The following is a 14,321-nucleotide window of genomic DNA, read 5'->3' on the forward strand; positions in this document are numbered from 1 at the left end:
TAGATATAGGTAGGCAAAGTGGGTTAAGGTTCATTTCTCGGGTCAAGTCGCTTTGCAAGTCATGTACACCTACCAACCTTCGACACGTGTCTGTACCTTAGCCCATTGCATAGAACCACACATCAATTGACACATGGCCCACCCGATTGTCGGACGCACCACGCCTGTCGTCGATCGACACGTGTCTTGCTCTCTCGTCTGCACAAGCATTTTTCAAGATTCTGATAAGTTTTTATTCTTTTGTACGGAGTTTCATAACTTTTCCTACCAAACTCGAATCAAAATTGTTTCTTTACCAAATTTGTAGACCTTTAATCCATCTTCACAAAGATACATTTATTAATTTTAGGACAAGAACAAAAGGAAATAATCACTTCCAAAGATATTAAAAAATTTCAAAACTTACCGTTTCTTGATGATCTCCGTAACACTGTCTTTCAATTCGAACCAACTCCAGTTTCTTTCGTGATGTGCAAAATCTCTCAAATATCAACGTACTAAAAATTCATTAGTTAAATATAGGAAAAGCTCTCGAATTTGGAGGAAAACTGAAATCAAGAACTCACAATGCTTAACTTCGGTTCTTCCTCAATTCTTGATGGTTTGAACAAATCAAAAGCTTAGATCTTAAGTTGAAGGCTTGCCCAATGAGTTTGTGTAACAACCAAAACCCAGGCCCAAGTCCAAGCTCACCACTGTCCGCTTTTGACCTATTACGTATCGCCATCAACTTCACAATTTTAAAACGCGTCTGTTAGGGAGAGATTTTCACACTGTTACAAAGAATTCTTCGTTCCTCTCAACAATCGATGTGAGATCTCTCCTAAGGATATTGGATATTGGATAAGAGGACGTCCTACTCCTGTCGGCATAGAAGGACTCGACAAAGGCAATGTAGGAGACGCTGCAAATAATGCATGTGGGTGTGAAACGTGTTAAGCATATTTCGATCGTGGACTATATCCAACAATGTATATAGAAACCATTCTTCCATTTTCCGATAAAAGCCAACTATGCATTAAAGCTGGTGTCCCAACCTCCCGTGTAGGTGAAGTTCTGAAAGAAAACTAGACGATTAACCTGACACTAATCAGCCGAGTTTAGCGTTGCGTAGAGTGCCAACGCAGGTAGTACCGCAGAGAACAAAGAATACCCTCTTAAAAATAAGATACGAGAAGTGTTGGAAATGGCCCATGATCGAAATAGACGAAAACAAATAGATTAAACAGAATGAACAACGTGAGAGGAGAGAGCTTTTGAATAGAAGAACCTTAGACACTACTTTTCATGCTGAGTACAAGTTCCTGCATGATCATTGGGAAAGATCAAACCAATTTGAACCGCTCACATCACAGTAGTAGTAGCGTAAAGGCCATAAGTCGGGGGCGGCCATAACATAAAGCTATTACTTTCACATCTCTCTCCATCTTTAAATATCTAGAGAGAGATAAAGATTCACTGCGTGATTAACCTGACTGTGCCTTACACGTGCTCTATAGGCAGCACTCTATCTTTCTTCCCAACGAGCACATTTTTCTTTTAATTTGAGTTCAAAAGACATGGATTTTAGTACGTCTCCGAATAGGGCCCAACTAATCTGGCTAGCTAGTGAGCGGTCCTTTCGGGCCAGAAATGGACATCTCCCACAAGGCAAGATGCATTGTTCCCCACTATCCTTGAAAACACTGACAAATTTCCTAAATTTTCTCCGCAACTTAGCAACTACTAACCAAGAAACAAAAGACTAATAACTATTCACAAGTTAATAACTATTAAACAATTATCTTAAAATTGTTTAAGTTAATAACTTATTTTGTTAAGTCAGACTTATTAACTCACAAAAAGCAGTGCCGACTAAACTTAAAAAAAGAGATCCAATCGGTACAGAAGTACACTTGTAGAAGAGAAATATAAACTAGGAAGGAACCCCTAAACTATAGCACGAGAAGGAAAATGGCTAAAATACGTTAAGAAGTAAAGGGTCTTTCACCTTCTTTCTAGTGACTCGAGAAGCTAATTTGATAAATGCACCTCAACGGGAGATTAATCAATTATATAGTAGTCCACTTAAATGACTTCTTGTTAAATTGACAACTTTCTAACGGTTATTACAGAAAACAATGCATAGAGATTTTGGTGCAGAGAGTCGATGAGGGAATGTCTTCACGTTCTCGAATAACGAACAACTATAACCAAATTCTTTTCTTGATCTTTCTAGTCATAAAATTTTGAGTACACAAATTTTGAATTGGTTTTAAAATATATTAAAGAACAAGAGAATGGTGAGTGTTATCCAAAATTTTGGGTTCTCATTACTCAAAGACTGTGTCGGTGCTCAGACGAAGTACACACCCAACAAGCCCACTCACCCGTTGCCTCCATATCTCAAATTCATCACAAGTTCCCAAAACCAAAGCACTTACATCCCGGAATAAAATTGTCAGCCACATTATTGGAGCGATCTTAAGCTTGCAATTCACTTAGTGATTTTCGATTGGTTGGAGAGATTTTCCGATGACACGATCGAGCACTTCTCGGGATGCTCATTCCCACCTCCTTGATTGTACAACGTACTAAGTTGGTGGAAATAAGGGCAAGTTCTTGAATCGAGAGCTCTCTTCTTATTGACATCTTTCGTTTTCCTAAAGTACTTGTTTATATTCTCCCATTTCTCTTTGCACCTTTTCGCACTTCTCTTGTAACCCATTTGAAGCATTCCTTGCGAAATTCTCTCCCACAACGGCGCTTTACCGCTCTGATCCCGATCACCGACACCGTTGCCGTAGAGGCTACACCTCACATTCACTAGAGCCAAAACTTCATCTCTTGGCCATCTTTTTCCCAAGTCATCTCTAGGTTTAGGGCTTGTGGGGGAAGATGGTGGTGGGTTTGAATGGTTGATCAAGGAATTAGGGTCTTGAGGAGCAAGGATTTTTGTTGATAAACAAGGGTTTTTAGGGTTTTTTGGATCAATTTGTGGGTGTTCTTTGTTGGGACTTGAATGGGTTTGGATTAAGGATGATGAAGAGGGAGAATTTGGGAGATTATTATGATTATAATTCAATGTTTTGAGTAAATTTTGTAGCTCTTTTTGGGAACTTGAGGATGAAAAAGTGGATGAATTTGTGATTTGGTTCAAAATTTGAATGATTGTAGCTTGCCTATCACTTGCAATGGCTTGTTCATATGCCATCACTTCAAGCTCCTTGTGTAGCCTCTCCATTTGTTGCTTCTTCCAACATTCCTCTTTAGCTATCTTCTCTTCTTCCCTTTTCAACATATCATCTAAAAGCTTTGAGTGAATTTCCTCTTGTTGGATCATCATGTTCTTCACAATTTCCTCACAATAACCCTTCAATAATTCGAATTTCGTCCTCGTCTTCCTCTTCCTCTTCTTACTTGCTATCGTTTCGTCGTTTTTCGATCCTTCTTGGACTTCTGGTACCACGATGTCGGCCTTACCATCGTCGGGTTTCCCGTTTTCGGTATGGATTAAGGGGAGGTGATCTCGATCTCGATCTCGGTCTCGATCTTGATTAGGGTGATGTGGGTGATAATTAATGTGGTTGAAATATCTTGTCTCTTCTTCAAATTTCTCTTTGCATTTCTCCGCGGTTCTTCTAAAACCCACCTCGCCCAACTTCCTGCACTCACCGACACATATGCCTGCATTTAGTACAGGTTTTTTTAAGAATGATACTCTGATGTCATGTTAAGAATGACATGTTTCTCATTTTTACACACAATGTCATATTTCCCAAGCAAAAAAACAAACGAATCGAGTAGAATTGAAGTGAATTAGGCCACCAAATGGAACCAAAAATATGATTAGAAAACAAAAAAACATGAAGAAGAAGAAGAATTTGATGACCTTGAAACATGTTCCCAAGTGGATTCATGGAAGCAATTATCAATGTTGGATCTAATCGTGAGGAGAGCAAGAAGCTCGTCGTTGCTCCATTGACGATGATGATGATGATGATGATCGTCCATCAAAATGGATCTACCGACGTCCAAATCCATGGCCACCTGCAAATTTCCAGTCGATGTCGTCGTTCTCGTCTCGTCGTCCTTCTGATGGAAAAGATCATGATGAAGATAAATTTGATGGGTAGTTGTAGAATGGTAAGAATCAAAAGGGTGGAAGTTGAAATTGGGAGAATGAAGAGCAAAATTAAGTGGAAGAGGAAGAGAGTTAGGATTTGGCGGCGGTGGCGGTGGCGGCGACGGTGGTGGTGGCGGTGGTGTTCTTGGTGTTAAGAATTGATGAAGCTGCTCAGACACTGATCCTTCAAACATTGTGTGTGGAGTGTATTTGCTCTTCTTCTTCTTCTTCTCTCTTAAAATGCTTGAAAAAACACAACAAAAAACACACACACACCCCTATACTATGAATATGTTCTTGTTCTTGTTCTTCTCTCTCTAGATCTCAATCTTGTTTATGAAACAATTTGTCTGGTTGTGGAAGACAAAAAGAGATACCCCACACACCCTTTTCTAAGAAACTGAAACTCACCCTCCAAACAACACTCAAAGAGACTTAGTATTCAATGCATGCACCAACTACTCTACCAATGTTTTGTGTTTAATTATCTTAAATGACCCGAAAAATTCGATGCGGTACTCACTTCCAACACCTAGTGAGTCAAGCCAGTTTATATTCGTGTCGCTTACGGCCGTGTAACGTATACTCAAGCCTTTGGTCCTGTTTGAGAAGAAGGTTTTAGAAGATGGGGCAGACAGATTTTGAAAGCCGAGTTTGAAAGGAATGATATATAACTTTCTGGGTAGAGAGAATTTGACAAAATAAATTGACCCAAAGAACCCGAAGCAACACAACAAAAAAAAAATTACGGTTGGATTGAGTCGGGTTCATTTTTTAACGATAGTTCTTTAGGGTAAAATGGGTTAGGTCTAAAAAATGTTTTAATCAAACCCGACTCGACCTACGAACGCTCCTAGATTATACATTCAACTGTCTAGCTAGTAAACGTTATTGGTAAGAGGTCCATATTGAACTTAAAAAAAAAAAATTAGTTAGATATTAAGTAGTTACGGTATTTATAAACGTTGAAAATTTGATACTGTGTGTATTTATAATAAATTATTTCACTATTAGAGTATAATTTAACTCGTTAAAACAGATGTGTTCAACCGAGCGTTAAAATCTTCGAACTTCAATGATATAATTTAAATTTTCTTTTTAAAAAAATATTTAAAGAAAATTACGAAATATATATATGATGAAAATGTGGTACAAAATATCTTTTTGAACAGCTAATATATAGCTACAATATATGATCTTGGCCCTACAAATTTTGATCACTCAATCACAACCACACATCTTATTAAAATAAAAATAAAAATAGCCCACATTTAATACATATTTCTTTAAATTCTACCCTTTTATGATTGTCCATTTATTAAAAATTAAATGTATTTATGTTATATTTAATAATAACATTTTATACTATTTTATAAGCTATGAACACCTTTATAAATTAAATATTTATTTATAGTTTTTATATAATTTCTTTTTATAAAATTATTAATATGGAATTTATGTAATTAAATTTGCTATTATATATATTTAAAATGAAAATATTTTTTTATTCTAAAAATGATGTTATTTACTAATAATTTTCTATGTTGAAGAATTTTTTTATTCTAATAATTTTTTTAATAAGTGAAAATATTTTTAAAAATTTCAGTTTATTTTAGTCTCTATTTTTTAATTTTTTTTTATATAATATCTTATATTTTTATCCATTTTTCAATTATATAATTTTAATAGAGAATAAATTATTAATTTAGTTCTTCATCTAAATTGTTATAAACATATATTGATAGACGACTCAAACCCACCGCTAGCAGATATTGTCCTCTTTGGACTTTCTCTTTCGAGTTTCCCATCAAAGTTTTAAAACACATCTGCTAGGAAAAAGTGTCCACACCCTTATAAATGGTGCTTTGTTCTCCTCCCCAGTGACATCACAAAATAAATAAATATATATATAAACCAGAGATTTTATTATCAATATTAAAATTATTGATATCATTAATATAAACATAAATAATAATATTATTATTTTTATTTAAATAAAGTTTAATTTTAATACTTTGTTTTAAAAAAAGTGATCATTTTCATTTTATTTATAAATTTTGAAAATAAATTTATAAATGAGATAAAAAAAAATACAAAGTAAAATTGTCATTTTTTAAAAAAGTAGTACTAAAATTGACAATTCATCCGGAATATATATATATATATATTTATTTATTGGATAGCGGTGAAAGAGACGCGCTGTGAAGTGCGAGTGGTGGTGAAGGTGATGTAAGATTCATTTATTTATTTTATTAAATAAAAAAAGAGTATTGAGGGGGTGGGGCCCATGTAGAATCCTATGCAAATGCGAAGGGCAGAAGGGGAAGAGATGATGGTGTAATTAACGGCAACTGGATGACACAGACACGTGAACACATGCAGAGATTGGGGCCAATTATTTATGTCTCTAAGGCTATCTTCACATGTTTCCCTTCCTATTTTACCTTCTCTACGCCCTCCAATCACGTTACACATTTACAGATCGATTGTTTATATCACTCGATAATTTGGGTTCAATTTTTTTTAAATTGAAAAACGTACACGAAAACAGCTTTACAAATCGATTATAAAAAAATTTAAAATATTTAACGTTTACCACTAATATTAATAATGTGTTATTATTGGTAGCTATTTAGTATTTTAATTTTTAATTAATATATATTGTAGCTCAGTAAAAATAATAATGAGACGTTTTAATCCGAAAATAGAGAGCTGGATTGTGAATTTTGGATTTTGAAGATTTCAATAATTTTTTTTTTAATTTCTTTTAATACGTTGGGAGATGATTGATGGATTTGACCTATTGGAAAAAGAAAATAAAAAGGGAATAATTTCTTTTATTTATTTTTTTTTTGTATTTTAATGTCTTTTTTTTGCTAATTATTCTCTCAAAATGGATTTTTTTTTTTTTTTCTAATCCGAATGAAAATTTTCAACAACTAAAGTAACGATTGTGTTAAGCTAATGAATAAAGTTTATCCCGAACACTAAGAATAATTTTTCATAACTACGACGACTTGCACCCAGACACTACAGCCCAACTATGATTTAGCACTACACGCAAGGCTCGACTCACGTCTAGAAACCTATGCCTAACCCACGCTAGCTCGGGAGCTAACCCGTATGCTCCAAAAGTCTCTCCTCCAATTTGTGACTCACGGTCAACTAAGTCTAATCGTTCCCCTCTGTCCACGACTCATAGCCCTATTTTCGACTTTCCCTCAGTTCAAATTGGATTTTTTACACCTATCATACCATTTTGAAATGTTTCGTAGTTGTGACATAATTGGGAGAATTGGAGATGAGTAAGGCCATTTTTTAGCCAATTAATTCATAACAAATAGGAGAGTTACACGCTTTGATTCTTTATATATGTTTTTAATTATAATGACATGGAACGATATATGTATATTGATCTATGTATGTTATGATATCATGTTCACGTTGTACCCTATGAGATATTTGATGGGTCATGCACGATAACTATGAATGATATGTCATGCACACGTATATATGTCTCATAAGAAGGTTATGTCACGAAAAAAATAGAGGTATGATGTGCATTATAACCATGTACCACGATTTAAAATGTGGAACCTCGTGCATGTTGTATGTCACGAGCTTGTATGAATTGTATGTAGAGATGTAAAAGAAAGTACAACCCAAAGAATAATCACAAAAAGTAGGTCCCATCATGAACAATTTTACATGTGATTGGATTTTTTTGCCTCAACGGTGGGGTCACTTATTGAGTACTTTAAAATATTCAAACCATGTTTTAACCGTTTTTAGATAAATGCACGGTCTCATGTACGGATGACGGTGTCAACTGAGGAAGATTTTCGCAGTCTTTGTGTTATGATCTATGAAAGATAATAAATGATGATGTTAAATGATGGCCATGATTTTTTTTTTATGTATATGATAAAACGTTTTGTATGATTGATGACATGTTAAGAATGATAGACTTAGTATCCTACGTCTTTGGCTAATTGATTATGCCACTTGAAGGACAACTCCCTACCAGAAGACGAGGTAGGGGTAAGAAGATTTCGTCTCGTGAAGGATCAGTTAGTCATATAGGCCTCGACAGTGCCTCTAGTAGAGTTGAACTTGACTACAACATCTTGACACGGGAGACATTCTATATAATGATGCAGGCTATGACAACCATCCAACAACTCGGTGATGACACGAGAGGCAACGTATGTAAGTGATTTCAAAAGATACGACCCCACATCTTAAGGATCTCTGATGACCCAACAGTGGCAAAATTATAATCATCATCAATGGAGATGATCTTCCGTTTGATTCGAAGGTATTGCGTGGATCATTCATACAATCCACACAGAAATTGCGAGATTAATGTAGTTTGATCCGAAGTTAGTCCGCACTGAGGTCAAGAAAGAAGAAAGATTCATGAAGGGTCGACTCGAAATAGATGCCGACTTCAAGGAATCAAAGAAAGACAAAGAAACGAGACAGAGACAAAGACAAAGACGAGAGAAAAGGGCAAGATCATTAAATGGATTGAACAACCAGCAATGAGTTGTAAAAACATGATAGAGACGTGTCATAAAAGATTAGTCGTTACCCAGCACACACGTTTGTCCAAAAATATACAAAAAAAAAGGAGAGGGGTACCCTTCCATTTCAACTTTTATGGCCCCTCACCATAACATAATGCCATTAAATCAAACAAAATACAACCATTCTATTGCCTTTGCTTTCTTAATTCTTTTAAAAAAATTTAAATATATTTTTAAAAAAATTTCAAAATGTTTGTATTTTTTAAAAATTGTCGTAATTAATCGGGTAACTTAAGTGATGTGACACACTATCCGATATGCATGTCATGTCAACGTCGAATTGATGAGAGTATATGGCTCTTATTAAAACATTTTAAGAGATGTTTGGTCCACCCGCTTCGAAAAGGGCCGTGTGGGCTAAAATAACTCCACCGCACCAATTTTAACGATGTTTATTACTAAAATCTATATATTTAATGAACCGTGTTCACTATTGAAGTCCGTGCATTTATCGATGAGCTCTTTTTGTCTCTCCATCTTCCCACGTTAATAATAAACATTTTAATTTATTTAAAAAATTATAAGGGTTGATTTTAATTTTTTTTTATTTTATAATTTTTTACGACATTGGCACATGAGGAATATTTTCGTATATGTTTCTACAAAATTGAGACCTCGATATTTTTGTCACTATCTACATTTTAAACAAAATTGAGACCTCTCTCTCTAGCAAATGCATTTTAAAATCGTGAGGCTGATAGCGATATGTAACAGACAAAAACGGACAATATCTGTTAGCGGTGGGCTTAGATTGTTACATTTTTTATTCTCGAACTAAATAACTCTACGCCCCAAACAATAAATTTCCTTAATCTAGACTAAATTACTTAGTACTCAAACATCTTATTTATCTCCGCAAACTAAACAACTTCAGATTTTATAAATCCACTAAACGACCTAAACATCCCTCTAAAGTACCAAGATTAATTTATAATTTAATCATTAAATTTTTTAATAGATTCAATATTATCGTAAAATGTATAGTTGAGAATGAACGAAGCTAGTGGTACTCACTGCTATAATAATATAATATAATTAATCTAGGCAGCGTGCCACAAAATATATGAAATTCAAGTCGAATCAGAATAAAATTATTAGTTCAATGTTGTTTAAAGTTATTGTAAATCGAAATGGATGGGTCGTTAATGTTGTTTACTTCACTCAGACATATCGTGACTACTAAAAATACCCCATCATACTTTTAACTAATTAAAATATATTATTAAATAATATGCTCATATAATATTTAATTAAAATAATAATAATTAATAATAATATTTTAATTTATTTTATTAGTACTCGAGAGAATGGTTGTGGATAAGATTCAATAATTCGACCCAAACCATAAAAGTTGGGACGAGTTAGATTTTCTTAATTTTTTTTTTTTGGAATTAAGGTCTATTTGCAAGTTAATAGTCGGGGCAATCCTAGTTTTAAAATTATTATAAAAATTAAAAATATTTAATATTGGTAACGGCTTGTGATAGATGAATATTTGATATTTGAGCTTTATGAAATTTTAGTCATTAATGTAACATATACTGTGAGAACCCACAACTCGGTGAATTCTATTAGACCAACCCAACCAACCAAAAATTATGGGTTAGCTTGTCATTGCTTGTGCGTTCTAGGTGCGCACGTGCCTTGTTGGCCCCATGCCCGTGCGCCCTACATGACCTTGAGTGCGTGCACGCCAAGCCCCATGTCGCACCAACGCACACGCCGCCCGCACGCCCCCGTGGGCCACCCGCTCGCGCCTTGTTGGCCCCATGCATGGTAAATGTGTATACCCTTAGAATTTTTTGTTTTTATTTTTTATTTTATTTTATTTTGAGACCAAAGCGAAATGAAGTTGGTCATTATTTTATTATTTTTATTAGTTTAGCACTCCGTTCCGCGTTAAACCCTACGCTACGCACGAAGCTTCCTCCCATAAACCCTTCGAAGCTTTTGAAGCCCCCTCTTTTGATTCAACTCTCATTCAAACCCTAATTTCTGGTCCTTCGATCATCACTTCTTCCTCCTCCAATGGAAGATTCCTCCAACTCAGGTGATGATCGGAAGAATACCCGTTTCTACCACCCTTACCAAGACCTACACGTTCCGATCACAAAGCTCTACGAGCTCCCCACCGCTCCCGAGCATCTTTTCTTCGAAGAGGCCGCCAGGCCCCACCGTTCTTGGGGCGAAAATCTCCAGTACTATACTGGAATTGGCTACCTCTCTGGCGCCCTTCTCGGCGGCGCCAGAGGCTCTATTCAGGGTCTCAGAGCGGCAGAGCCTGGCGACTCTGTCAAGCTCCGTCTCAATCGAGTTCTCAATTCTGGGGGCCAGCTCGGTCGGAGGGCTGGGAACTCTCTTGGGATTCTTGGCTTGATTTTTGCTGGTTTGGAAAGTGGGGTTATTCATTTGAGAGGTACTGATGATGTTTTGAACAGTATTGTCGCCGGATTGGGGACTGGTGCGCTTTACAAGGCGGCTTCCGGGCCGAGGTCAGCCGCTATCGCCGGTGCCATTGGAGGGATTGCTGCTGCAGCTGCAGTTGCGGGAAAGCAGGCAGTTAAGAGATATGTGCCGATATAGGCATTAGGATTGCAAATTACACAAATCTGTTCTAACTAGAGGGAGGGTCTGCACGGGTAAAGCATTTTTGTTTCTTCATAATGTTGTTGCACAGTTTAGTTTATTCATAACATACTCTATTGGATCGCAAATGCTCGCTCTTGTTATTTGTAATTGTTATACAATTTGTTGACTTGCCACTTATTGATGCCCTGGATCAATGGGAAACTTCTACTTTGTGTTTGATCGATTGATTTCTTCCTATTTGTAATTGATTCTGAAGCCTTTATACTTAACTTGCATGAGTTCTACTTGGTTTACATTTCATTATAAATGTCTTGCGAAGAAGGGGGAAGGTGTTGTAAGGGCTCTGCTTATTAGATGATTTATGTGTTCTATGCTAAAAGTGCAGAGGTTTCCTAGCCATGAATTTGTGTGCTAATTTTCCATAAGAACAGGTTGATCAGAACCCACTTTCCTTTCATTAGCAGGCTTCAGCTTATGATGAAGATTGGGTATGGGTTGAAGGAAATGTTTCATGTCAATGCTCTAGGTTTCATAAGGTTCTTCATGGCTATCCTGTTTGACTGTCTTATGGCAGGTATCTATCAAAGAGAATTATTATCAAAAGAAATTACTTTTATCGTTGCTTTTTTACTTTCATTCTCGATAATCCCGAGTTCCTCGATCAACTTGGGTACCACTATCATATTTGTCTCACCTACAGGATACCTGGGTTTATTATATACTGTTATTTGGCTCTTACTCTTGGTAGACCAGTCTGATAGTCATTTCACATAGATGGTTGAACCATCGACTTTTGAAATTATAATTGGGGTCATTCTCTAAACCATATTCGGACTGGCAAACTGAAACTGAAACTTTATTCTTGCTGGTCAAATAAAACATTTCTAAGTATGATATGAAATAAATGTAAATGGGTCACATTTACTTGAAAATTGCCTGAAAATGAACACAATGCTCGGAGTTGGGAAAAGATATCAGTATCATCATCATCGTATGCTCATTCTAATTCAATTCGATTCATACCCCCCTTGCATATTCGATAACGTTTCCTCATATTTAAACATTAATTTCTGGGAATTAACGTAGAAAGTTAACTCGGTATCATAAATTGGCCAATTAGAAGAATTTGTATACCTCGATCAGAATGAGTTGAAACTGAAACTGCAGATCTGCTCATTAGAAAGATTTGTGTAGTTTGTCCAGAGTAAATGTAGCCACCAGGTTGGCTCTCTGCAAACTGAAAAACGGGCAAGTTTATTGAAGATTTCTTTAAAATACGAACTCTAAGCATAATTGGATAATAGCAAATGTTAAAATTGTTCAAGAAAATAACCACCAGAAATAGGAAACAATAAAGCCTACATATTCAATGCAAGTACATTGAGCCATGTGCATATGACTTCCCATCTGCAAATCTTGAGTTCCTAAATGAATTTGAAGACAACTCACGATACAGAATTACAAAGAAACTTAGCTTTAAGCTAAAAGGAAAAATCATAAGGCTTTATATAGCCTCAAAATGAAATCGTGTTAAAACTTTATGACTATAATCAGTCATTTTGTAAATGTAACAACCGCGGAAAATATATTTAAAACCATAAATCCAAAAATAAGAGATTACAATCAGCCACCCAAGAATTTATAAACATCTAAAAACAAATGAAGTCTCACTTAAATTGGTTTGAAACTCTTGTAGTATGTATGAAGCTTGATTCTTCTGTCATGTGATCTTGGTTTCACTTGAGTTCATTAATTGCAACTTGAGTTTAACTTTAACGTTACTCGACTCTAACATCAGTTTAACTTTGGTTTGTCATGAATGAAGTCCGAGTGCATTTAATGCAACTTAATTTTATTGAAATCTTAGACACGTGATAAAGTCGTCTTCATTCATATCATTCTCCACTTTTTCAAGAGGTTTCGTACTCAAATCTGTATGTCAAACTTTCCTACAAAAACAAAGCTAAGAAAAATACCAAAAAAGGACCTCACAACACTCTCTCACATGCATACCAACCACCCTCAAAGAAATTTAGGTCACCCGTGTTTGCACTCTTTTTCTTTTTCACAAATTAAGCTTTCATTCTCCTCTCTCAAAATTTTAAATAGAGAAGCCAACCTTGTTTCCAATCCAATGGATAATAGCATTCTTTGAATACAAACAAGCAAACTAGGCTTAAGAAATAAATCAAAACTCAAACAAGATGCTTAAGCATGTGATCAAGAGTGGCATTAAATGTAGCCAACGTTCATTTATGGTGAACTCAAGACAAAGTTGAGTTTCATTTACGGAACAATGACTTCAAACTACTTCAAGTGCGGCTTCATTTATGCAAGAAAGGTTACAAATACATGGTTGGCTGATTAGAAACGTCTATTCTCGGTGTCTTTTCCATGTATTTTTAGTTTGAAGTCTTTTTATTCACTTTTTAGATTACATTTTATTATGGCGGGTTATGGTCATAAAATTTGAACTTCGAGGCTTATTAATTTCTCTTTATAAAGAAGACTTGAAAAATATAGTAAAAAGAGCATTTGTCCTTTCCCTTCGTCTAGAACTAAGTTTCTTTGGAATGTAGCTTAGGTTGCATGCTTAGAAGCATTCAAACATGACTTGATTAATATTGCTAGTGAAGTAATTCGAATCTCAAACAAGTTTTCTTACCTTGAGATATTTGATTAATAAGGTAATTTGGTTCTTACTTTCCTTGAGTTGATTTTTTAAATTTGCATAAACGCTAAATTGTTTGATTCAAGAGTTCTTACTTCAACAAAAGCTCGTGTCATTAGGCTGAGAATTATAGTCACCTTATCCTCGGGTATAAGAGCATCTTTGTAATCTTTGATTTCAACTTGATTTGAGAGTTTTTGCATTTTCGATCTAAGGGTTTGTATAACCATAAGGGTTCTTAGATCCAATTCTCTAGAGTTTTCATAAGAATCTTTTTCCTTGTCGATTCCCCAGACTAGGAACACTCCTGAAAAAGGCCCTCGTAGAGGACCTCATTTCAAAGAAGTGACACACTGGTTTATTTAAA

At 35.4% G+C, this 14,321-nt stretch overlaps 2 protein-coding genes across 2 annotated transcripts; one reads left to right on the forward strand and one right to left on the reverse strand.

The window, feature by feature from the left end:
* Nucleotides 1–2,287: 2,287 nt before the first annotated feature.
* Nucleotides 2,288–4,530, reverse strand: LOC111461755 (trihelix transcription factor GTL2-like). Its single transcript, XM_023105395.1, has 2 exons — nucleotides 3,872–4,530; nucleotides 2,288–3,644 (listed from the first exon to the last, which is right to left on the reverse strand). Exons 1-2 carry the CDS (start codon nucleotides 4,297–4,299, stop codon nucleotides 2,477–2,479), a joined length of 1,596 nt encoding a protein of 531 aa, XP_022961163.1. The 5' UTR covers nucleotides 4,300–4,530; the 3' UTR covers nucleotides 2,288–2,476.
* Nucleotides 4,531–10,592: 6,062 nt separating this feature from the next.
* On the forward strand, nucleotides 10,593–11,520 carry LOC111461819 (mitochondrial import inner membrane translocase subunit TIM23-2-like). The gene has a single exon (XM_023105504.1). The coding sequence runs from the start codon at nucleotides 10,723–10,725 to the stop codon at nucleotides 11,275–11,277; it is 555 nt and encodes a 184-aa protein (XP_022961272.1). The 5' UTR covers nucleotides 10,593–10,722; the 3' UTR covers nucleotides 11,278–11,520.
* Nucleotides 11,521–14,321: the final 2,801 nt, after the last annotated feature.

Source organism: Cucurbita moschata, unplaced genomic scaffold (genome assembly GCF_002738365.1).
Source record: "Cucurbita moschata cultivar Rifu unplaced genomic scaffold, Cmos_1.0 Cmo_Scf00025, whole genome shotgun sequence".
Classification (NCBI taxonomy): Eukaryota; Viridiplantae; Streptophyta; class Magnoliopsida; order Cucurbitales; family Cucurbitaceae; genus Cucurbita; species Cucurbita moschata.